The sequence below is a fragment of the Balaenoptera ricei genome, chromosome 8 (assembly GCF_028023285.1).
Source record: "Balaenoptera ricei isolate mBalRic1 chromosome 8, mBalRic1.hap2, whole genome shotgun sequence".
In the NCBI taxonomy this organism is placed as follows: domain Eukaryota; kingdom Metazoa; phylum Chordata; class Mammalia; order Artiodactyla; family Balaenopteridae; genus Balaenoptera; species Balaenoptera ricei.
The window spans coordinates 104,172,314-104,190,102 of record NC_082646.1 but is presented as its reverse complement, the minus strand read 5'-3'; the positions used below and the strand labels follow the sequence as shown (position 1 = coordinate 104,190,102).

The 17,789-nt window shown below is 56.4% G+C and overlaps 1 protein-coding gene and 1 non-coding gene across 4 annotated transcripts; one reads left to right on the top strand and one right to left on the bottom strand.

Moving 5' to 3' along the window:
- Positions 1 to 5,049: 5,049 nt before the first annotated feature.
- Positions 5,050 to 17,253, bottom strand: SAXO4 (stabilizer of axonemal microtubules 4). 3 transcript variants are annotated; one of them, XM_059931712.1, is made up of 14 exons: positions 17,209 to 17,253; positions 16,526 to 16,663; positions 16,091 to 16,358; positions 15,826 to 15,979; positions 14,677 to 14,805; positions 14,020 to 14,083; positions 13,478 to 13,590; positions 13,014 to 13,073; positions 12,816 to 12,902; positions 12,351 to 12,464; positions 12,172 to 12,266; positions 10,325 to 10,489; positions 9,722 to 9,813; positions 5,050 to 5,129 (listed from the first exon to the last, which is right to left on the bottom strand). In XM_059931712.1, exons 2-13 carry the CDS (start codon positions 16,632 to 16,634, stop codon positions 9,735 to 9,737), a joined length of 1,437 nt encoding a protein of 478 aa, XP_059787695.1. In that variant the 5' UTR covers positions 16,635 to 16,663; positions 17,209 to 17,253; the 3' UTR covers positions 5,050 to 5,129; positions 9,722 to 9,734. The 3 variants fall into 3 exon arrangements, with proteins under 3 accessions (XP_059787695.1, XP_059787694.1, XP_059787696.1); XM_059931711.1 differs by lacking the exon at positions 5,050 to 5,129 and adding an exon at positions 9,410 to 9,514; XM_059931713.1 differs by lacking the exon at positions 5,050 to 5,129 and adding an exon at positions 9,410 to 9,514 and having other exon boundaries at positions 16,241 to 16,358.
- TRNAG-CCC (transfer RNA glycine (anticodon CCC)) lies at positions 5,330 to 5,402 on the top strand. The gene has a single exon. It is a non-coding gene; the product is annotated as a tRNA-Gly (tRNA).
- Positions 17,254 to 17,789: the final 536 nt, after the last annotated feature.

Here is a 17,789-nt window from a genome sequence, read left to right as displayed (position 1 = left end):
CTGCACTCCCTTGTAGCAAATCACCCCTTATAGTATTTGCATGTCACATAGAAGGTCGCAGGCGATAACCCAGAGACAGATGGACCCAATTACCAGTCTGCCTGACGCCAGATGTGACTGTTTTGAAATAATGCAGGAGGAAGAAGAATGCAAGACCTTCACTACTTTGATCCTTATCATATACCCCAGACTGCAAGCCCCACATATAAAATCTCCGATTCCCCGAGGTGGGGGGCACAGTTCTTGAGGCGCTAGCCTGCTGTGTCTTCCCTTCTGCCTGGCAGGAAAATAAAGCCATCTCTCTCTTCCTCCAAAATCTCTGTCTCCGTATTTCTGTTTGGCATCGGTGCACAGAGAAGCCAAGATTTTGGCAACAGTAGGGACCTTGTTCACTGATGTTCCGTGGCACTCAGCCCTGTGCTTGCTGCATTGTACCTACTCGAGGAATATGTGTTGAATGAATGAATGGGAAGTCTCTCTCCCAGAGGTTCCCTGGGGCCATCTGTCCCACTTGAGCTACTCACCCTCTCAGAACCTCAATTCCCACATCTGGAAAAAGTCCCAAATAGTGACGGAGTGGGGCTGGGGTGGGGGGGGGTGGGAAGCGGGGTAGGGGGGCGGAGGGCGGCTAGGGTGAGGTGAGTAAGGCACTTGCCCCGGGCACAAAATTTAAGGGGGCACCAAAAAGCTCAGTAGTAATCAAGAGAAATAATAGTTGAATGCAATATAGGCAGGATTGCTACCAGTGCTGTGATCCATATTGGAGCCTGCAGCAAAAGGAAAAATCAGTAGTACGAATACTGTCTTTATTCTAAATTTTGATATTTTGTTCATCATGAGTTTTTTGCATTAATTTTGATTTTTTAAATTATTGCATTAAGGACTTCCCTGGTGGTCCAGTGGTTAAGACGCCTCGTTTCCACTGCAGGGGGCACAGGTTCCATCCCTGGTCAGAGAACTAAGATCCCACAGGCTGTGCAGTGCAGCCGAAACAAAAAAAGTAAAAAAGAAAAAAAAAAATGATTGCATTGAACTACTATTTATCTGCATTCCTCAGTTTGGGGGCACTTCTTTAAATTTTGTGCCCAGGGAAATGCCTCACTCGCCTCATCCTAGTCCCAGCCCTGGAATGGTGTACAATCACCCTCTCCTCGAAGGATTATCATGTCAGTGAGATAACACGGGAGCTGGGTATTATCATTTTGAGATATTAACTGCTGCTCCTCTGGAGGCAGTTTCCTTATATCCCTTCCCCTCCATTCAGATGCTAGCTTCTCATATTCTGCTCTCCAAAGGAAACTCAGAACAAAGAGTCAATTCCTTGGCTTTGAGTTGCAAAAGAGGCTTTGAAACACAGAGCCCATTTTAAGAGAGAAATATTTTTTGTAAGTCAAAAAGCTTGGCTTTGAACTTGGAGAGCAGGGAACTGACGCTGTAATCCCTGGAGTGGGGAAGCATGTGTCATCACAGAAGCCAAGATTCCACCCAAAAGGAGATAAAGGTTCAACAGGCAGGTGGGAGAGAAGGGGCAGAGCAGTACTCCTAAACCTGGATGCTGGCCCTCAAAGGGGTCCCTGGCTACCTGCTCTGGGCTGAGCCTGAGGGTGCCATGAAAAGGTCCCAAGTACATTTGGGGGCCACCAGGGCAGAGGGGACCTACACTTCCTTTACCAGGTATGTCCTGAGGATGCAACAGTCCTCCCACAATGCCCCCCCCACGGTATGGCGAGGCCTCAGTAGAAATGGAGGAGAACTGGCCCCTCCCCAGAATCCTCTATACACCCCTGTATCACGAGGGGGAGCATCCAGAAGTTTATGCACCTCCAGTGCAGACTTGGTGTGTCTGAGAGCAAGCTGACGGACCTGGAGGAGATGCGTGTGTGGTCCAGGTAAGGCAGCTGAAGGATTGATTGCGTGACCCTGGCAACCAGAGATCAGAGTGTCACAGTTGATTCTGGGCAGGTATGAAACCGCTTGGTGGAGTTTTGCGGGGCTCTGAGGAGCTCCGGTTCTTTATGTCTCAGTGCGGAAAGAATTCAGCGAGAGGCAAAGTGATAGATAAGAAGTGATTTATTAGAATAGGACGCTTGTAAGGCTCACAAGTGGGCAGGCGAGAGGATGCCTCGCCCCAAGAACTTAGTGGGCTGCAGTTTTATAATCAAAGGAAAAGTGGCGAGGGGGAAAAGACTACCTTCTTCCTCATTCTTGAGTAGACATCACGCTTCCATCATCAGCTCCTCTTCCATGTCAGGTGGGGGAGTTTTCTTATCCCTACATGGTCAAGCCAGGACTGTCATGGCACAATGGAAATGAGCAAAAAGGCGGTAACATATGCTAAAAATGGCATTTCAGGCTTCAGTATAATGTCACCCTTTCCATATATATATATGTTTTTGTTTTTAATGCGCCCAGAGGAGCATGTCCTAGGAATCATTAACTTACTGAGCTCACTGGGCAGGAAGTGGGTCTCATGCCATAATTGTTTTATTGTTTGGGGGAGTGTCTCATGCTTCTGTTGCTAAGCAAGGCTGCTTGGTTTTGTGGTTAAGCAAACCTGCTTTCTTGAGTGATCATTAACTTACAGGGGTCTCCCATACTTTTTTCTTTATTTACAATCCCCTAGTAGGATTAACTATTGAATTACCTACTTTGTCCCTTTACTCTGTCCCTATCAGGTGCAGGGAGGACAGGTGTGGATGACCAAAGCCCACTGAGTTCACACATCTCAGGGGGAGTCAGCATGGAGGGATGCTTCTCCCCGGGCAGCAAGCTCCATGTGTGCACCCTCCTGGAGAAGGAAATGAAAGGCAGCAAGGGCAGATCCTGACCTGATTGGATTTGAGTCCTGAATGGACAGTTTTGCCAGCTACAAATTGGCACCTGCCATCCACCTCTACAAGGATTAAAGTGTGAGTCACTGCAGCTGCTGACTTTCAACACCCCCTGAAAGAGTTCGGGGTGGAGATCAGGAATGCGGCACTCTGTGCTCTGGGAAAAACTGGCAGAACAGGTCTTCAGATAGTTAGATATTTTCAGGAGAAGATTTTATGAGCCCACTTCTTGCATCGCCTTGTATATAGAAAAGCACTAAAATCCTTCCATGGTGACGTCTGCTCCTCGTGACACGCAGCAACCTTCACAAGACTAGCAGCAACCTTCACAAGACTAGCAGCAACCTTCTGCAAAAAATATGCATGTACTTGATTGCATGTACTCCCCCTTCACCAAAATCACATATATACTGACTTCCCCCGCACCTCTTCGGAGAAGTTTCTCAGAGCTATCCGAAATGCTGCCTCTTGGGCTATAGTCCTCATTTTGCCCCAAATAAAACTTAACTCACAGCTCTCACACTGTGCATTTTTTTTCAGTCGACAGTTTAAATTCAAAGAGGACTAAGCTGGACTGGAAACAAAGAGATGGATGCCAGTTAGAGAGAGACCAAGGTACATTTCCGAGCTCCTGAGGATGTGCTCGTGAAATGCACACCTGCTGTGCACACGGCTGAACGGGTGGTGCCCCGCATGCGGGAACCACGTCCAAGGGGCTCCGTTTGCATCAGGAACCTCATAGATTGGTATACTATTAGGGCAATAGAGGAAGGGCCTGTTTCCCCATGTCTCACAAAAAGCCCTTAAGGGCCAACAGCATCCCTGCCAGGTGTGTAAGGCATCTGGCTCACAGGAGGCACTCCACAAATGCTTATTTCCTTCTTCTTGATGGTAACCCACATGTGAAGGACATTTGAATTCTTTGGGCCTCCCAGCATTCTCCTAGGTTGGAGAACCCCAACTGCTTTACAAGGCAGAACCCACACGTCCTATTATGGAAGCTGAAAACTCTGGGAATTCCCAGCTTCCTTTGCAGGTTGGAAGCAGGCGTGTGACCTGGGAGCCACCCAGCAGAAGCACCCACCCCAGGTTTTGAATTGGAAATGAGAGCAGAGCAGAAGGGACTGTGTAGGATCCCTTCTGAGGACAGGTGGGGACGGCGGCAGCAGGAGGAGCCGCATCCATTGCCCCTGCAGCAAGATTGTCCTACCACGGGGACTCGAAGGGACCACGGGGAACACACGTCACTGGGCCCAGAGCCTCCCAAAGTCTTTCCTGAGCACAGCTTTTTCAGGATCTCGCCCAATCTCTCTCTTAGGATGCCTTTCTTAGATACCTTTCTGGCCTGTCTCTTTAACTGGGGACCTCTGACACACACACACACACACACACACACACACACACACACACCCCTCTTCTTCAGCAAATGAAAATAAAGCCCCATGCTTTTCACCAGCTGCAAACTTGAGACCCCCAGTGCAATGATGTGATGGGAAAGGCCTTGTGTTCCTAGCAGAGACCCAAGCGTGCTCTCACTAAGCCGTGAGGCTTTGGGAGCCGGCTGCATCTCTCTGGCTCAGGCTGACCTGGTTTTTACAAAGGTCCTTCCAGGGGTGAAGTTTTATGACTCAAAGAACTTTCTTGGCAAACCCTGTCTGTAGCAGCATCTTGAGAAGCAAGGAGTGTCAGGGTGCCTGGAAGACCCCAGCAGGCCCTCCTCTGACCTTGAATAGAGGCCCCAGGTGGGGATTTCCTGGGTCTGATCCCTCTTCTAAAATATTTGCCGTTCAGGGAACATTTCCATGGGAATGGGTGGCCCTCCAGATGGTCAGAGAGGAAATTGGGGATGGGATTCTGACTTTCAGGCCCTCCATCTGTCTGTGGGTAACAGACCCACTGTCCTGCAGCCTCCCCAGCCAGGGCCTCCCTCCACCCCCCAGGCCTCCCGTTCCCATGAACAGAAGCCTTTTCCCAGCGGGCCAGCTGTCAAGCCCATGAGCTGGTAGATCTTCAGGTCACCACGTGACTCAGGCCAGATGGTGCCTGTCAATATCAGCTGCCACAGCGCCACGACGGGCCTCAGCCTCACACACGTCCGCATGCGTCACAAGTGGGCACCCAGCATCTGTCCTCATCCTGCCACCCCATCAGCCCTCTGGGCTCCACACCCCACCCCAATGTCGTCAGCGCAGCACCCACCTGCGCCCCCAGACTTCCCCCAGAGGGAGGTCCTTCTGCGTTCCTGCTGAAACGATGAAGGCCCACGGAATGTTCCCAGCACCCGGCAGGCTGTGAGGGCTTAATAAAGGGTAATCATCATCACTGTACACCTCAGAACTGTTTCTAAAATATCAGGGGGTGGGGCGGGCAGGAAGCTTTTGGGAACAGAGTCAATAGGCACCTACTGAAAGGAGAGACTCGCCTGGTTACAGGTGAGCGGAACAGCTTCCAGGAGGGCCTGGGAGAATTGGCCTCAGAGACAGGGCCCCCACGGGACTTCCCTGGTGGTCCAGCGGTTAGGACTCTGCGCTCCCAACACAGGGGGCCCAGGTTCGATCCCTGGTCAGGGAACTAGATCCCACATGCCCCAACTAAAGATCCCACATGCCTCAACTAAAGATACTAAAGATCCCACATGCCACAACTAAAGAGGCGGTGCAGCCAAATAAATAAATATTAAAAAAAAAAAAAAAGAGAGAGACAGGGCCCCCTCAAGGGGCCTCCAGGTTAGGCTGTAAGGCTGTACAGGTGGATCACCCACCCGAACTCTCCCAGACAAGTGGAGGTCTGCTCCCAGAGAAGGGTCCTCGGGGGCCTGTCCAGGGCCAAGCAGGAGTGGACAAAGGCCGGACCCTGTGACAACTTCAAGTCCCCACTCCTATCTGGGACTCGGGTTTCCTCTGCTCCAGCATCACTGCAGCAGCTCTTCTAGCCCACAGGGCGGGCACGGCTCCTAGCTGTAGCTCAGGCGGTCAGCTGGAGGCAGGAGGCAGCCGCAGGGTGTGGGGAGCCGGGACTTGGACCCAAGCAGTCTGACTCCGGAGCTCAGGCCTGGACAGCTACCCCCTGCAGACAGCCTGGGCCCAGGCGAGGAAAGGAGGCCAGACTGATGCTGGTCGGGGCCAGACTGGAAGCTCAAGTCTCAGAGGCATGAGCGGACGGGCCCCTGAAAATGAAGCCACATCTCCAGCTCTCCACCGGACAGCACAAAGGAGGGTGATGTGGCAAAAGCCAGTCCCTCCCACGGGGTTTCAGTAACACAAGTGGCCACAGGGTGAGACGTGCCCACCCCTCCTGCCCTGGTGACGCACAGAGGATTGCTTGGCACTGATCCGGCCGTGGTCGTGGGACCTGCCGGGGGTCAAGGTTGGAATGCAGGGCCCTCAGGCCACTGCAGGGAAGCGTGGTTGGGCTTGGTCAGAGCCTGGGCCGGAGGGGAGAGCAACAGGGCACATGCAGAGGGAGCAGGGGCGGCCTGGAGGGCAAAGCACAGGGGTCCCGGGGGCCGCAGTCACGGCATCCAGGCAAGGGGTCTGGGCCACAACAGGGTCTCAGCCGCTGGGCTGCACTGATGCAGGGAGCCTGGGTGACTGGCATCCTGGCACAGCGTAGGTGGCACCTAGAGCCCACATCTGGTGCCCCCACTGGCAGGCAGAGTTCATTCGTTCATTTATTTGTTATTCATTCCATTATTTAATATTTACTGAGCACCTGCAAAGGTGCCAGGCACCACCCGGGGCTTTAGAAGTTCAGTGTGAACAAGACAGACGCGTCTGTGCCCTTTTGGAGCCTCATAACGGAGGAGGGGGACAGAGAAGGGCTCCGTAATAAGGTCAGCGAGGCCCCTGAAACCTGCCCAACCCGCCTCCTCCACGGGGATGCCCGCCTCTCAGCCTCACTTGCTCCCACCCCCCTGGCAGAGCCTTGGGCTGGCCCCTCCACGGGGTCCTTGCCCACAGCCTTGCCTCCTTCGGTGCCCGCTACTGGCCACTCTGCCCATTTAATTTGAGTTCCCTCCCCAAGGGGTCCTGCCCTGAGTGACTCGGTGGGAAGAGCAAAGGTCAGGAAGCCCGGAATGACTTGGAGTCCACTCACACCCCCACCAGGAGACTTCCTTACTGGCTGTGTGACCTGGGGCGAGTCGCTCTACCTCTCTGTGTCAGCCTCCTCATCTAGAGATGAGGAAATCTGTGTCCTGCACCAGGCAGGGGCTCTAGAACCACCTAGGTTTGACCTTGGTCCCTCCTGGACCCCCTTCCTGCCACCCCACGCCCTGGGTCACCCCATCCTCAAACGACCCCTTGGGCTGGAGCCCAGGACCCAAACAGCAAGGCCAGGATGGTCCGCCTGGGAGAGAAGCTGCAGGGGGAGAAGACAGGGTCTAAGGGGAGCTCAGGGGTGGGGTCCACAGCTCCAGCTCAGGAAACATCCCGGGGTGGCCCCAGGTCACGTGGTGGCCTGGAAATTGGATGCAGGACGATGGGGGAGGGCGGGGGAGAGAGGGTGTCATCCGGCGCCAGTGTCCCTGACACCATATCCCTTGTTGAGCCGGTAGAGGTAGGGTGGGCAGGAAACACGAGCTGCAGCAGGGCAGGAAACACGAGCTGCAGCAGGACAGTGGCGGGGAAGGACATGGAGAGGTGAAACGGAGTGGGCTGCGGCGTGTCTGTGTGTGTGCGCTCACGTCTGTCCTGGAGGTCTCTATACATCTGTTTTTGTGTGTCTGCATGTCTGGGTCTATGAAGTGTGTGTAGGTCTGCCTGTGTGTGTTTATGGGTCTGCATGTACAAGCATCTTGGGTGTTTATGTGAAGGTGTGTGTTTGTGTATGTGTCTGTTTTGTGTTTCCATATGCTTCCATGTGTGATTGTGTTAGTGAATCTATGTGTAGTTGCCTGTTGGCGTCTATGCGTATGTATGTGTTTGTATATGCATGTCTTCAGAGGTCTGTGTGCGTCTTGTGTTTGAGTGTGCTTTTGTGTGTGTGCGACTGTGGGCAGGAGGCGCTGGTTGACCCCCTCCCTCTCCCCCAACTTCACTATGGCCAGACTGCTATTGTGGCCCAGCCCTGCTGGCAAGTCTCTGGTTTGGTGACTTACCCTTGATGTTGGGGGCCATGGACCAGCGGGCCGCACCCACAGTCTGTGGGGCTGTCGGTGGGTCCTGAGTCTGGCTGGGTTTGTAGTCGAGATACTCTGTGTCCCCTCCTCCCCTCCTCCAATGCTGGAGCCACCCACAACCCACATGGAGCCCCAGACAGGCCCTGGACAGCCCCCAGGCCGGCTGCTCAAGACTGCTGGGTACAGCCAGGCCCCAGGGCCAGCAGAGCTGTTCCACAGACTCCCACTAAGGGGCAGGAGTAGAGGTGGAGGGTGGGGACCAATTGCTGGACCACTGAGTCTGCCCTTCTGCACGCGGGGCTGGGCTGCAAGGTGCAGGGGACATCCCCGACCGGGGGCGGCTGCTGCCTTTCTGTCCTATGCGACTTCAAGCAGCTCATGCACCCTCCTCTCTGGGTCCAGGTTCTTCATTTATAAAATAAGGGGCTGGTGCTAGCAGGGCCATGGCGTACAGTTGTACGGTTGTGTACTGCACAAAAGCACCTGGCAGAGGTGACGGAAGGCTCTGAGAGGCAGCCCAGATTCCGCCTTGCAGGCTGAGGGCCCCGCTCTCAGGCTGCAGCACCTGGAGAAACAGAGGCTTTTTTCTTCCCGTGAGACTTTTGCTCTTTAGGTCCTGTGCTCACGTGGGGGCGTCTGCCCAGAGGGAGCCTTGTTCTAATTCGCACAAAGGCACTGGGGCACCAGCCTTTGGGACCAGCCGCCACCCCTCCCAGTGTCGGTGTCCGGGGACTCCATCCACTGTGGACCCTCCTCCATCCATCTCTGGAGAGAGATCTCTGCGACTCTTCCTGCCCGGCTGTCCTCCCCTGTCCTTTATTTACATGTGTATGAGTGTATGTGTGTGTGTGTGTGCGTGCGCGTGCATGTGTGTGTATGTGTGTATGCATGTGTGTGCATGTGTGTATGTGTGTATGCATGTGTGTATGTATGTATGTGCGTGTGTGTGGGTGTGGGTGTATATGTGTGTGTGTGTATGTATTTAACTTCTTGGCTGCGCCACGCGGCATGTGGGATCCTAGTTCCCCAACCAGGGATCAAACCGCGCCTCCTGCGTTGGAAGATTGGCAGCGCGGAGACCTAACCACCAGACGGCCAGGGGAGTCTTCCTCTCCTCCCCTTTAAACCTAGAAGGGCTCCCGGCTTTCCTGCTTTGATCCCCTGCCCCATGCTGTAGACCTACCTCCCGCCCACCTCCGCCTCCCCCCACTCTGGCCCGCCTGCCCCTCCCTGGGACTTCCTCCCTTCCACACTTGACGGACCGCTTAGCACAGGTCCCCAGAGACCCCTACACGGGAGAGGAAACTGAGTCTCAAGAGTGAAGTGCCCTGTCCAGAGCGTGACGGTGAGTCCAACCAGGCCTCCCTGACTCCAGACCTGGCCCTGGCCCCTCCAGCCCTGCACCCGCTCCCACCCTCACCCCTCCTTTCCCAGCCCCCTCTGACCGCGCGGACACTGCTCTGCTTCACTGCTCTTTATTTCATTAGGAAAGTAGCCGGGGAGCCCCCGGGGGAATGTGGAAATAGGGACAGTAGCCAGCTCCTGTCCCCTGGGGTCGGCAAACCTGTGCAGACAGAGATGAGGCCTGAGGGGCTCCGGTGGTCTGTGCACTCTCCCCACCCCGAGACGCCCCTGATCTCCCACCCCCCGCTCTGGGGCTGGGGTCCCCGGGCAGGGTTGGCCTGACCCAGGGCTTAGGATGTGGGGCTGGTCCACGATGGCCACCCCTGCACGGGGAGCAGCTGTGGGTGGAGGTCCCCCGGCCCCTTACCCATGCCTCAGGCTCAGAGGGGCGCCGTGAAGCCGCTGCCGTGGCTGCCGGCAGGCGTGGCTCGGTAGAAGGGGTCAGCCGAGACCAGGGTTCTGCAGGAAGGAGGGGATGCAGGTGAGGGAGGCGTAGGGGCAGCGAGCCCGGACCTTCCCTTTCCCCCCACCTCCGCACGGGGCCAGTGCTCAGCCGGGGCGGCCGAGCCACAGAGAGTCCTTGCCGGCCAGCTCTGGGCCATTATTGGTACAAACGGGATTTCTGAGGAATTGGATTGAGCAGAAAGGAGTCAGAGAGAGGCAGAGCCACAGTCATTCAGCTTTGTCCCCACACACCCCACCCCACCCCACAGCTGGCAGGGAGCAGGTCGGAGCTGGCCAAATGCCCGGAAACACGAGCGCCCCGGGGACTGGGGCAGCGGGGGGAGCAGCTGGGCAGAGGGAGGGGTCGCTGGGCAGAGGAGGGCAGCAGCCCCGTTGGGCAGGAGAGGCAATGAACAAACCAGAGAGAGAAAATGGGCCTCTCAGATGGACAGACAGACGAAGGAGGGAGGAGAGGCCGGGGAAAGACCTAGATGCAGCACAGGACAGCAGGAGGGGGGCGTGCTACCTGCCCACGTGGGGACGCAGGCGCCGCAGGCTCTCCGTGGGGTTGGGGGTGGCCTCCAGGCGGGTGACCGGCTGGTTGAGGGCATAGCCTCCGGGCTTCTGGGGCTGGACGCCACCTCGAGTCCAGCCTTCACGGTCTAGACCCTTGGGGATGTTCTCGAAGTATCTACGACACAGAAGAGTAGCTGGCGGTAAGCTGGTCTCTGTCCGCCTTGGCAGCCTCTCTGCTCTTCTCCAGCAGGAATCTTGGCTCCAGCGGAGCACAGACTGCCGCAGCTCCTCCAGCCTCCTTGCCTTTGCCCACGCCGTTCGCTCTGCCAGGAACTCCCGAAGGCCCTGTCCACTCACTCACCTCTTACCCTGGAAGCCTGCCCTCACTCTGCCCCTGAGCTGGGCGCCCCTCCTCTGTGCCGCCCCTGAGGCTCAGACAGCACTCTGGAGCGCAAAAGACTTTTAAGAGATGCCATGCCTCCCTCCCTGGCCTGTGAACGTCTCAGGGGGTGGGAGAGGATGGGGGTTGGGGACACCGTCGCATCCATTTCTCTCCAGGCGGTTGACTTTTCCTTCCATTTTGCCAATTTTCACTGAGCACTGGACCGGGTTCTGAAGGTGCCAAAATGAGCAAGATGTGGGCCCAGCCCCTGAGTTTACAAAGGGGGTGCAGAGAGAAAAATGAGAAAATCAGTGATTACAAACCCTGGGGCTCTGGGCCCATGAGGAAGGAGCGGTGTGCCTGACACCTGCTGAGCGCTCAGGAAACCAGACAGGCGGGTGGGGGAAGGAGAGATGGCTGGGCCTGAGGGTCTGCGGGAGCCTGGAGAGGGGCAGGAACACAGTTGTCCCCCAACACCCAGAGTGAGGCTCCGCCCCTCCCCCTTGCCCTCCGCGGGAACTGGAGCAGCCACATGCATCACGGATCTGCTGTGAGGCTCAGGCACCACTTCTACCCTCTGAGTCTCAGCGTCCCCATTCAAAAGAGGGAGCATTTAGCTCCAAGGATGGGGGGAAGCAGGGAGAGCACCCTGGGAGATGGAGGAGCTGGGGGGGAGCAGTGTGGACGCGGATGACACAGGCTGACACACAGATGACAGAGGCCAGGAAGGGAGGCTCTTGCCTAAGAATTACACCTCCATTATCCCACTCCTGTGATGCCCTCCCCACCCAGTCCTGGCCTGGGTAGCCTCCCCCATGACTCTAGGGCCACTTCCTCCTGGAAGCCTTCCCTGATGCCCAGGACACTCACTCCTTGCCCAGGGCTCACACAGCACAGAGCTTACCTTCTGAGAGTGCACGGAGCCCACCTGCCATGGACTGGTTGTAGTGCCTTAGCAAATGCCCTGTTGCTCCACATAGACCCCATTGTACTCCCTTATTCCTCCCCTGTCCACCAATGGCCTGCACTGCATCTCTGGGAAAGCTGCCCTTGGGTTACTGGAGCAAGGAGGTACCTGGGATTTAATATCGCCCCTGCGGACAGCCCTTAACCAAGGATCAATGGATGTGGGGTACAAATACCCCAGCTCTCTCGTTCCTTGGCTGGGATCATTCTGAATTGTGTGTTTTGCACTGTTTTCTAGAGTCTCCCCATGGGATACCTGGTTTAATAACACACTGTTGTTGGCTGCCATCCCTTCTCTACCCCATTACCCCCATCCGTGACACCCTTAATAAAGGGCTCACACCCAACTCCTTGGCTTGGGGTCTGCTTCTGGGGGAACCCACATTAATCAAGTGTTGGCCTTCTTCACTCATTACTGTGAGCTCACTACTTTTCCCAGTCTCAGTCTCCCTGTCTGTAAAATGGGTCAGCTTCACAGCCCCAGATGTGGGTAGGGAAGAGGGGCTTACCCTTGGTTGTAGGTGGTCAGGTAGCGATTATCCAGGTCAGGGTCATAGGGGCTCCGGACATAGCTGGGGTTGTTAAGGCTGAACCCTGTGGGCTCCTGCACCAGAGGGATAGAGAGGGGACTTCTCAGGTCAGGAGGGGGTGGGGATTTGGGGCGGGGGCTGGGTACCCCAGGCCTTACCTTTTTCCCCACGATCTCCCGGCCAAGCAGGGCAACATTTGTCTGTTGCATCTTCTGCGGGGGCTGGAATTGCCGGTGGTTCATGCTGCTGGGTTCTGGGCCAGAAGGGGGCACCTGCAAGGGACAGAATCACAAGGGTGGCCAGGTGGCCAGGGTGAGGCAGCAGGATGGAGGGAAGGCAGGCAGAGGCCCATGCAGCCTCAACCGCCCCAGCCCCAGGATGCGTCCCCCTCCAGCCCCACTGAAGTCACGGCACGCCCCTCACTTTCCAGCCCCTGGGCCTTCCCCCCTCCACCCAGGGGTCCTTCTCCCCTCCACCCAGGGGTCCTTCCTCTGCATCTCCAAATATCCTGATTCTTCCCATATTGCACTGCCCGGATCGAATGGCACCAGGTCCAAGAAACCTCCCCGTCTCCTCCTCTCTGAGTGCCCCCTTCTCTGAGGGAGCCCCCCGAGGCCACTCACTCTGGGGTTCAGAGTCCTCTCATTCACTCGGCTGAAGCCGGTCTCCTGCTCGGAGCCTCTGGCCAGCAGCGGCAGGAACTCATCCCCCTAAGGCAGCAAAGCAGCCCCTGGCACGGCTTCCGGCACCATCCCAACTGCCCCATGGGAGGACCTCAGGCTGTGGCACAGACATTCCCCTCCAACCCTGGCTCAGCTTACGTGAGGATGGGTCATGGGGAGAAAGTCTGACTTGGTGACACTCCGGCCGGGGAGGAGGACCTGGAAAGAGGCCACAGAGGAGCATCAGGCTGCTCAGCTGCTCCTTTGTCCTGAGCACAGAGAAGGGCTCAGCACAAATGGGTATAATTGGACTTACAAAGGAAAGGGGAGAGTTTGGGAAGAAGGGAGGGGAGGGCATGATGCTGAATGGGAACCAGCAAGCCAGCGTTCTTGTCTGAACTCTCAGTGACCTTGACTATGCTGCTTTTCCTCTTTGGGCCTCAGTCTTCTCATCCAGAAAATGGGGGAGTTGGACCAAAGTGGTGGTTTTCGCTCAAGCTCTTTCATCTTGTGTTTGGGCAAAGGCTTCTGCAGCTCATATATATATATATTTAAAGCTAGAAACCCCCAGACTGGAGAGCTTCAATCACCTTGAAATTCTAGTGGGGCCCAGCCTGACTTACCGGCTCCCCAGGGAGGGCCTGGGAGGGCGGCTGGAAGATCACGGGGTTCTTGTTGGAATCTTTGGTTAAGCCAGTCTCCTCCTTGGCCTCAACTGATTTCTTCTGCAAGAGATCTGCAAAAGACAGGCCCTCTGTGCTGGCCTGGGACCAGCAGGCCCCACCAACGTGGCCACCAGTGGCTCAGTGTCCCAGTAGGTCGGGGGGGAGCTGGTTCCAAGGATCTGGAGGCCTGAGCCGCCAGGATCATGGGCAACAGGGGGACTCCAGAGTCCAGGGCAGAGAGCAAGAGAGGAGAGCAAAAGGAAGGGCAAGCCTCAAACAGCCCTCCTAAGCAAGAGAGTTGTCCTTTGGAGATCAGCAGTCCTAAAGCACAGAGGTCAGCCCAGGGAAGATGGTTTCCCCAAGCTGCCGATATGTCCTTCTGTCTTCCGCTGGTGCCTTCTTAGCCTTGTGCCAGCTCTGGGGTTCCCGGGGGTCTCTCCCAAGGGTTGGGGATAGGGAGGTGTAGTGGGAGGCCTGAGCTTAGACTCACGCCTGCCTACCTGGCTGGTTTGAAGGCTCCTTGAGATACTTGGAATTATACTCGGAAGTCATGAAGCGGGGGCCCTGGAACACAAAGAGTGGAGCAATGGGGGACACAAGGTAGACCAGGGCCCGAAGGCAGTGGGGGCGGTGCTGGCTCTCCGGTTCTCTGTGCTTTGAGTAGACCTGCATGCTCCCACACAAATCTCTCTCTGATCAGGCATCACAGCGCCAGAAATTCCACCAGGAGAGCACAGTTCCTCCGTGACAATGAAAACTAAGTCATATCCCACGCTGGACTCCAGTAATGAACAACGGGACCCAGAGCCCCTGCGACCCAGAGCGGGAGGGGCCCAAAGAGAGGAGAGAGGCTGATGGAAGGAAATGGGTGCTCACAGTACAGTGGGCCCCTGAATGGGATCAGGAGACAAGGGAGCTCAGGTATTAAATCCTAAGATACATGTAAGGAAGGCTGTGAGGACCACTTTGCTGCTGCCTTGGAAATACCAAATATCAAATACTCGGCTCATCCCAGCCTTTTTGAGCGTGTGTGCCCTGAGCCCACGTTTAGTCGGCTGCCTGGGTGAGTCAGCACAGAACCTGTCTCGAGGAAGCGGGAGGAGGTGGGTCTGGCCCCTCTGCCCGGCCCAAGGCCCTCATCGGGGCCACCCACTCACGTGTCGGGCATTCTCCCACTCCAGCGAGCCCTTGTTCTGCTGTTGGTGGAGCAAGGGCACTTCCTTGGGCTCCAGCCCCTTGATGGCCTGGGGCCCATAGTCCTGGGTGTCAAAATGGACCTTCCTGACCTGGGAGGAGGGAGCAGCCAATTACCCTCCAGGTGAGGGGATGGCAATCACTTCCTGACTCTGATTCTGCCCTTGACCCCTACAGAGTATCTGCACAGCAGCCTGAGGGGTCCCTTTACGACGAAGCTGGGCCATATCCCTCCTCTGCTCAAAGCCCTGCAGTATTCCCATTGCACTCCGGGTAGGATCCCACGTCCTGACAGTGGCCCACAAGGACCTAAGCTCCTCACTCCGCTCCAGCCACCTGCCTCCTTGCTGTCCCTCCTCCCATCAGGTGCTCCCACCTCAGGGCCTTTGCACTTGCTGTCTGCATTGCCTGGAATGCTCTTCCCTTACTTTGCTGCATCCGGAGGAATACTGACGTCCCTCAAGTTTTTGTCTAATGTCTCCATAGTAAGCTCTTTTCTGACCCTCCTGACTTGCAGGTCCAATTCCTTCGCTTCTGCTTCACTCCTTGCCTCTTCCCTGTTATATTTTTTTCCCAGCACTTATCACCTTCAAAAATCGAAGAGGTGTTTAGAACATATTGGCTGCCTGAATGAATGAATGACAGCATCCATTCTGGTGGTGGTGATGATGATAAGGATGATGGTCGTACAATGATAGAAATGAAGAAGATGGGGATGATAGTGACAAAAGTGAAAGTGACAACAGCAGTGGGGATGGTGATGCGGGCATGGAGATGTGGATGGGATGGTGGAGATCATGGGGAAGGGGATGGGGTTCGGGTGGGGAGGGAACAGGACTGGAGGTGGGGATGGTAGACATGATGATGGTGACAGGAATGGGGATGGAAATGGAGGGGGAGGTGATGGGGGATGGGGGTGAGGTCAAAGGTGATAAAGGTGAGGGGACCCCAGCCCACACTGTGGCTCCTCCATGCCCAGTCGTCTCAGCCTTGCCCAACTCTTGGCAGTGCAGCCCCACCCTCTGGAGGGATCCTCACCCTGTCCACCCTCTAGCCCTTCCTCCATCCCAGGCTAGGGTCCCCCTCTGTCCTGGTCCCGGCCCAGCACTGACCTCCCTGGTGGGGGTGACTGCCCTGGCCTTCTCCCGAGAGGAACCAGGGTGGGTCTGGTGCATGTTCCAGGGCAGTGGGTATTTGCCATCAGGCACCTCCAGGGGACGGTAACTCTGACTGGTCACGGTCTGGAAATTGTTGCAGACTTGTGCCCTGAGGGTGGGGCAGGAGCAGGAGCTATTACCACCAGGGCCACCTCTCCTTGTCCCCTGGAGGCTTCCACCTCCCTCAGACCTCCCACAGCAGCCTCGGGAGTCTGCTTGCCTCTGGGCCCCAGGCTGAGGACCAGGCCCTGAGTCCCCCAGGACGCCGGACCCCATGCGCGGAGCCTGGAGTTGGTCTGGTGAGGTCCGATGGCCCTGGGGGCTGAGGCCCGGGAGGGCAGGGGGTGAGGAGGGATTGGACCGACTGTACCCCATGGCCGGGTTGTCCAGGGCATCGAGATTGGGTTGGTATGAGACCACGGGCCGGTAATTTGATTGGTAGCCTGTGCCTTGGTGACTGCTCATGCGGGGCTTGAAATCCTCCCGACCTGCCAGAGGGGAAGCAGGCAGACAGGACTCAGGGTCAGCAGAGCGGCAGAGCAGTGACCAGGGCTTCCCAGGCAGGACCAGCATCTCCCCGCACCAGGGGTCTAGGAGGGCGTCCCCACTCCTGCCCCGTGCCCTGGGCGTGGCTCCTACACAAAGGTGCCCTCACCGTAGGCTGTGCAGTAGCTGGTGGCGTAGAATTTCAGGGGGTCTGTGCAGCCCCCCGAACTCATCTTCACATAAGGGGAGACAACCCCCAGGGGGAGTTTCCCCATCATGATGCTGTGGGGCAGGACCCCCGGGGGGCCTAGGAAAGAAGCACAAGGAGCCCCATAGGTCTGGCAGCCCAAGAGTCCCAAGCCTGCCCCAGGCCCAGGCTGCGGAGACCACAGAGGAGGTGATGGAAGCCCACACAGCGGCCCTTCCCCCAGGTCTGTGCCTTTCCACCGACACCCACACCCTAAACTGAAGAAAGGACTAATAATCATCAACTCTTGTGTACCCTGTGTCTCATCTCACCTTCCTCACACCTTATCACCAACGCCCCTCCCCCATTTTACAGCTGGGAAACTGAGGTTCCAAGCGGTGAAGGATTAGCTCATAATAGGTAGTAGAACCGGGATTCAGACCCAGGGTATCTGACTCCTCAGCTCCTGATCTTTACCCCTCTTCTGGGAACTGAATAGCCAGACAATCGCCCACCCTGAGAACTCTTGGCCACCCCAGCTGGGAAGTTCACTCCCAGCCCCAGGCTCCTTGTCTCTCCCTAGGGTCCCTCGGCCTTGCCCGCCTCCCACTAGAAGTTGGCTCAGCTCTCTTGGGGCCCAACCACCCAGCTGGCCCCACCCTTACCTGCCCTCCGCAGGGGCTCTGAGGTAGGGCAAGAGGCTGCAGGAGGCAGGATCCGCTCCAGAGAAGCCTGCGCCCTCGGGGAAGTGGCCAGGCCAGAAGAAACAGTGCATTGCCTAGCAACAGGTGCCTAGCAACAGTGTCCCCATGCCCTGGAAGCCCTTCTGAAGCCAGGGCCCACTGAGGGGCTGACCTGGCCAGGAGGGGAGGCCAGGAGCTGCCCAGGCAAGGTACTGCCTCCATGGCTCCGGCCCCTATCGTGGTGTCCCTCACCAGAGCCAGGCAGAATTGCTGTCTGAGTGACATGAAATAAAAGATAATCCTGAACAATCACTCCAATTTATTGAGTACCCACTTCTCACCAGACACTTTACATCTTTTATCTCCAGTCTTCTGAATAGCTCTTCCAGGTAGCTATTATTATCCCTCTTTTCACACAGGGAAAAGGAGGGTTAGACAAGCCAAGTGACTTGGCTGGCCAGAGATCTCACAATCAGAAAATAGTAAAGTTGAGATTCAAATGTGGGTGGGTCCAGATCCCACTCTTAAGCCTCTGGGTAAATTAATGTTGACTATGTTCTGCT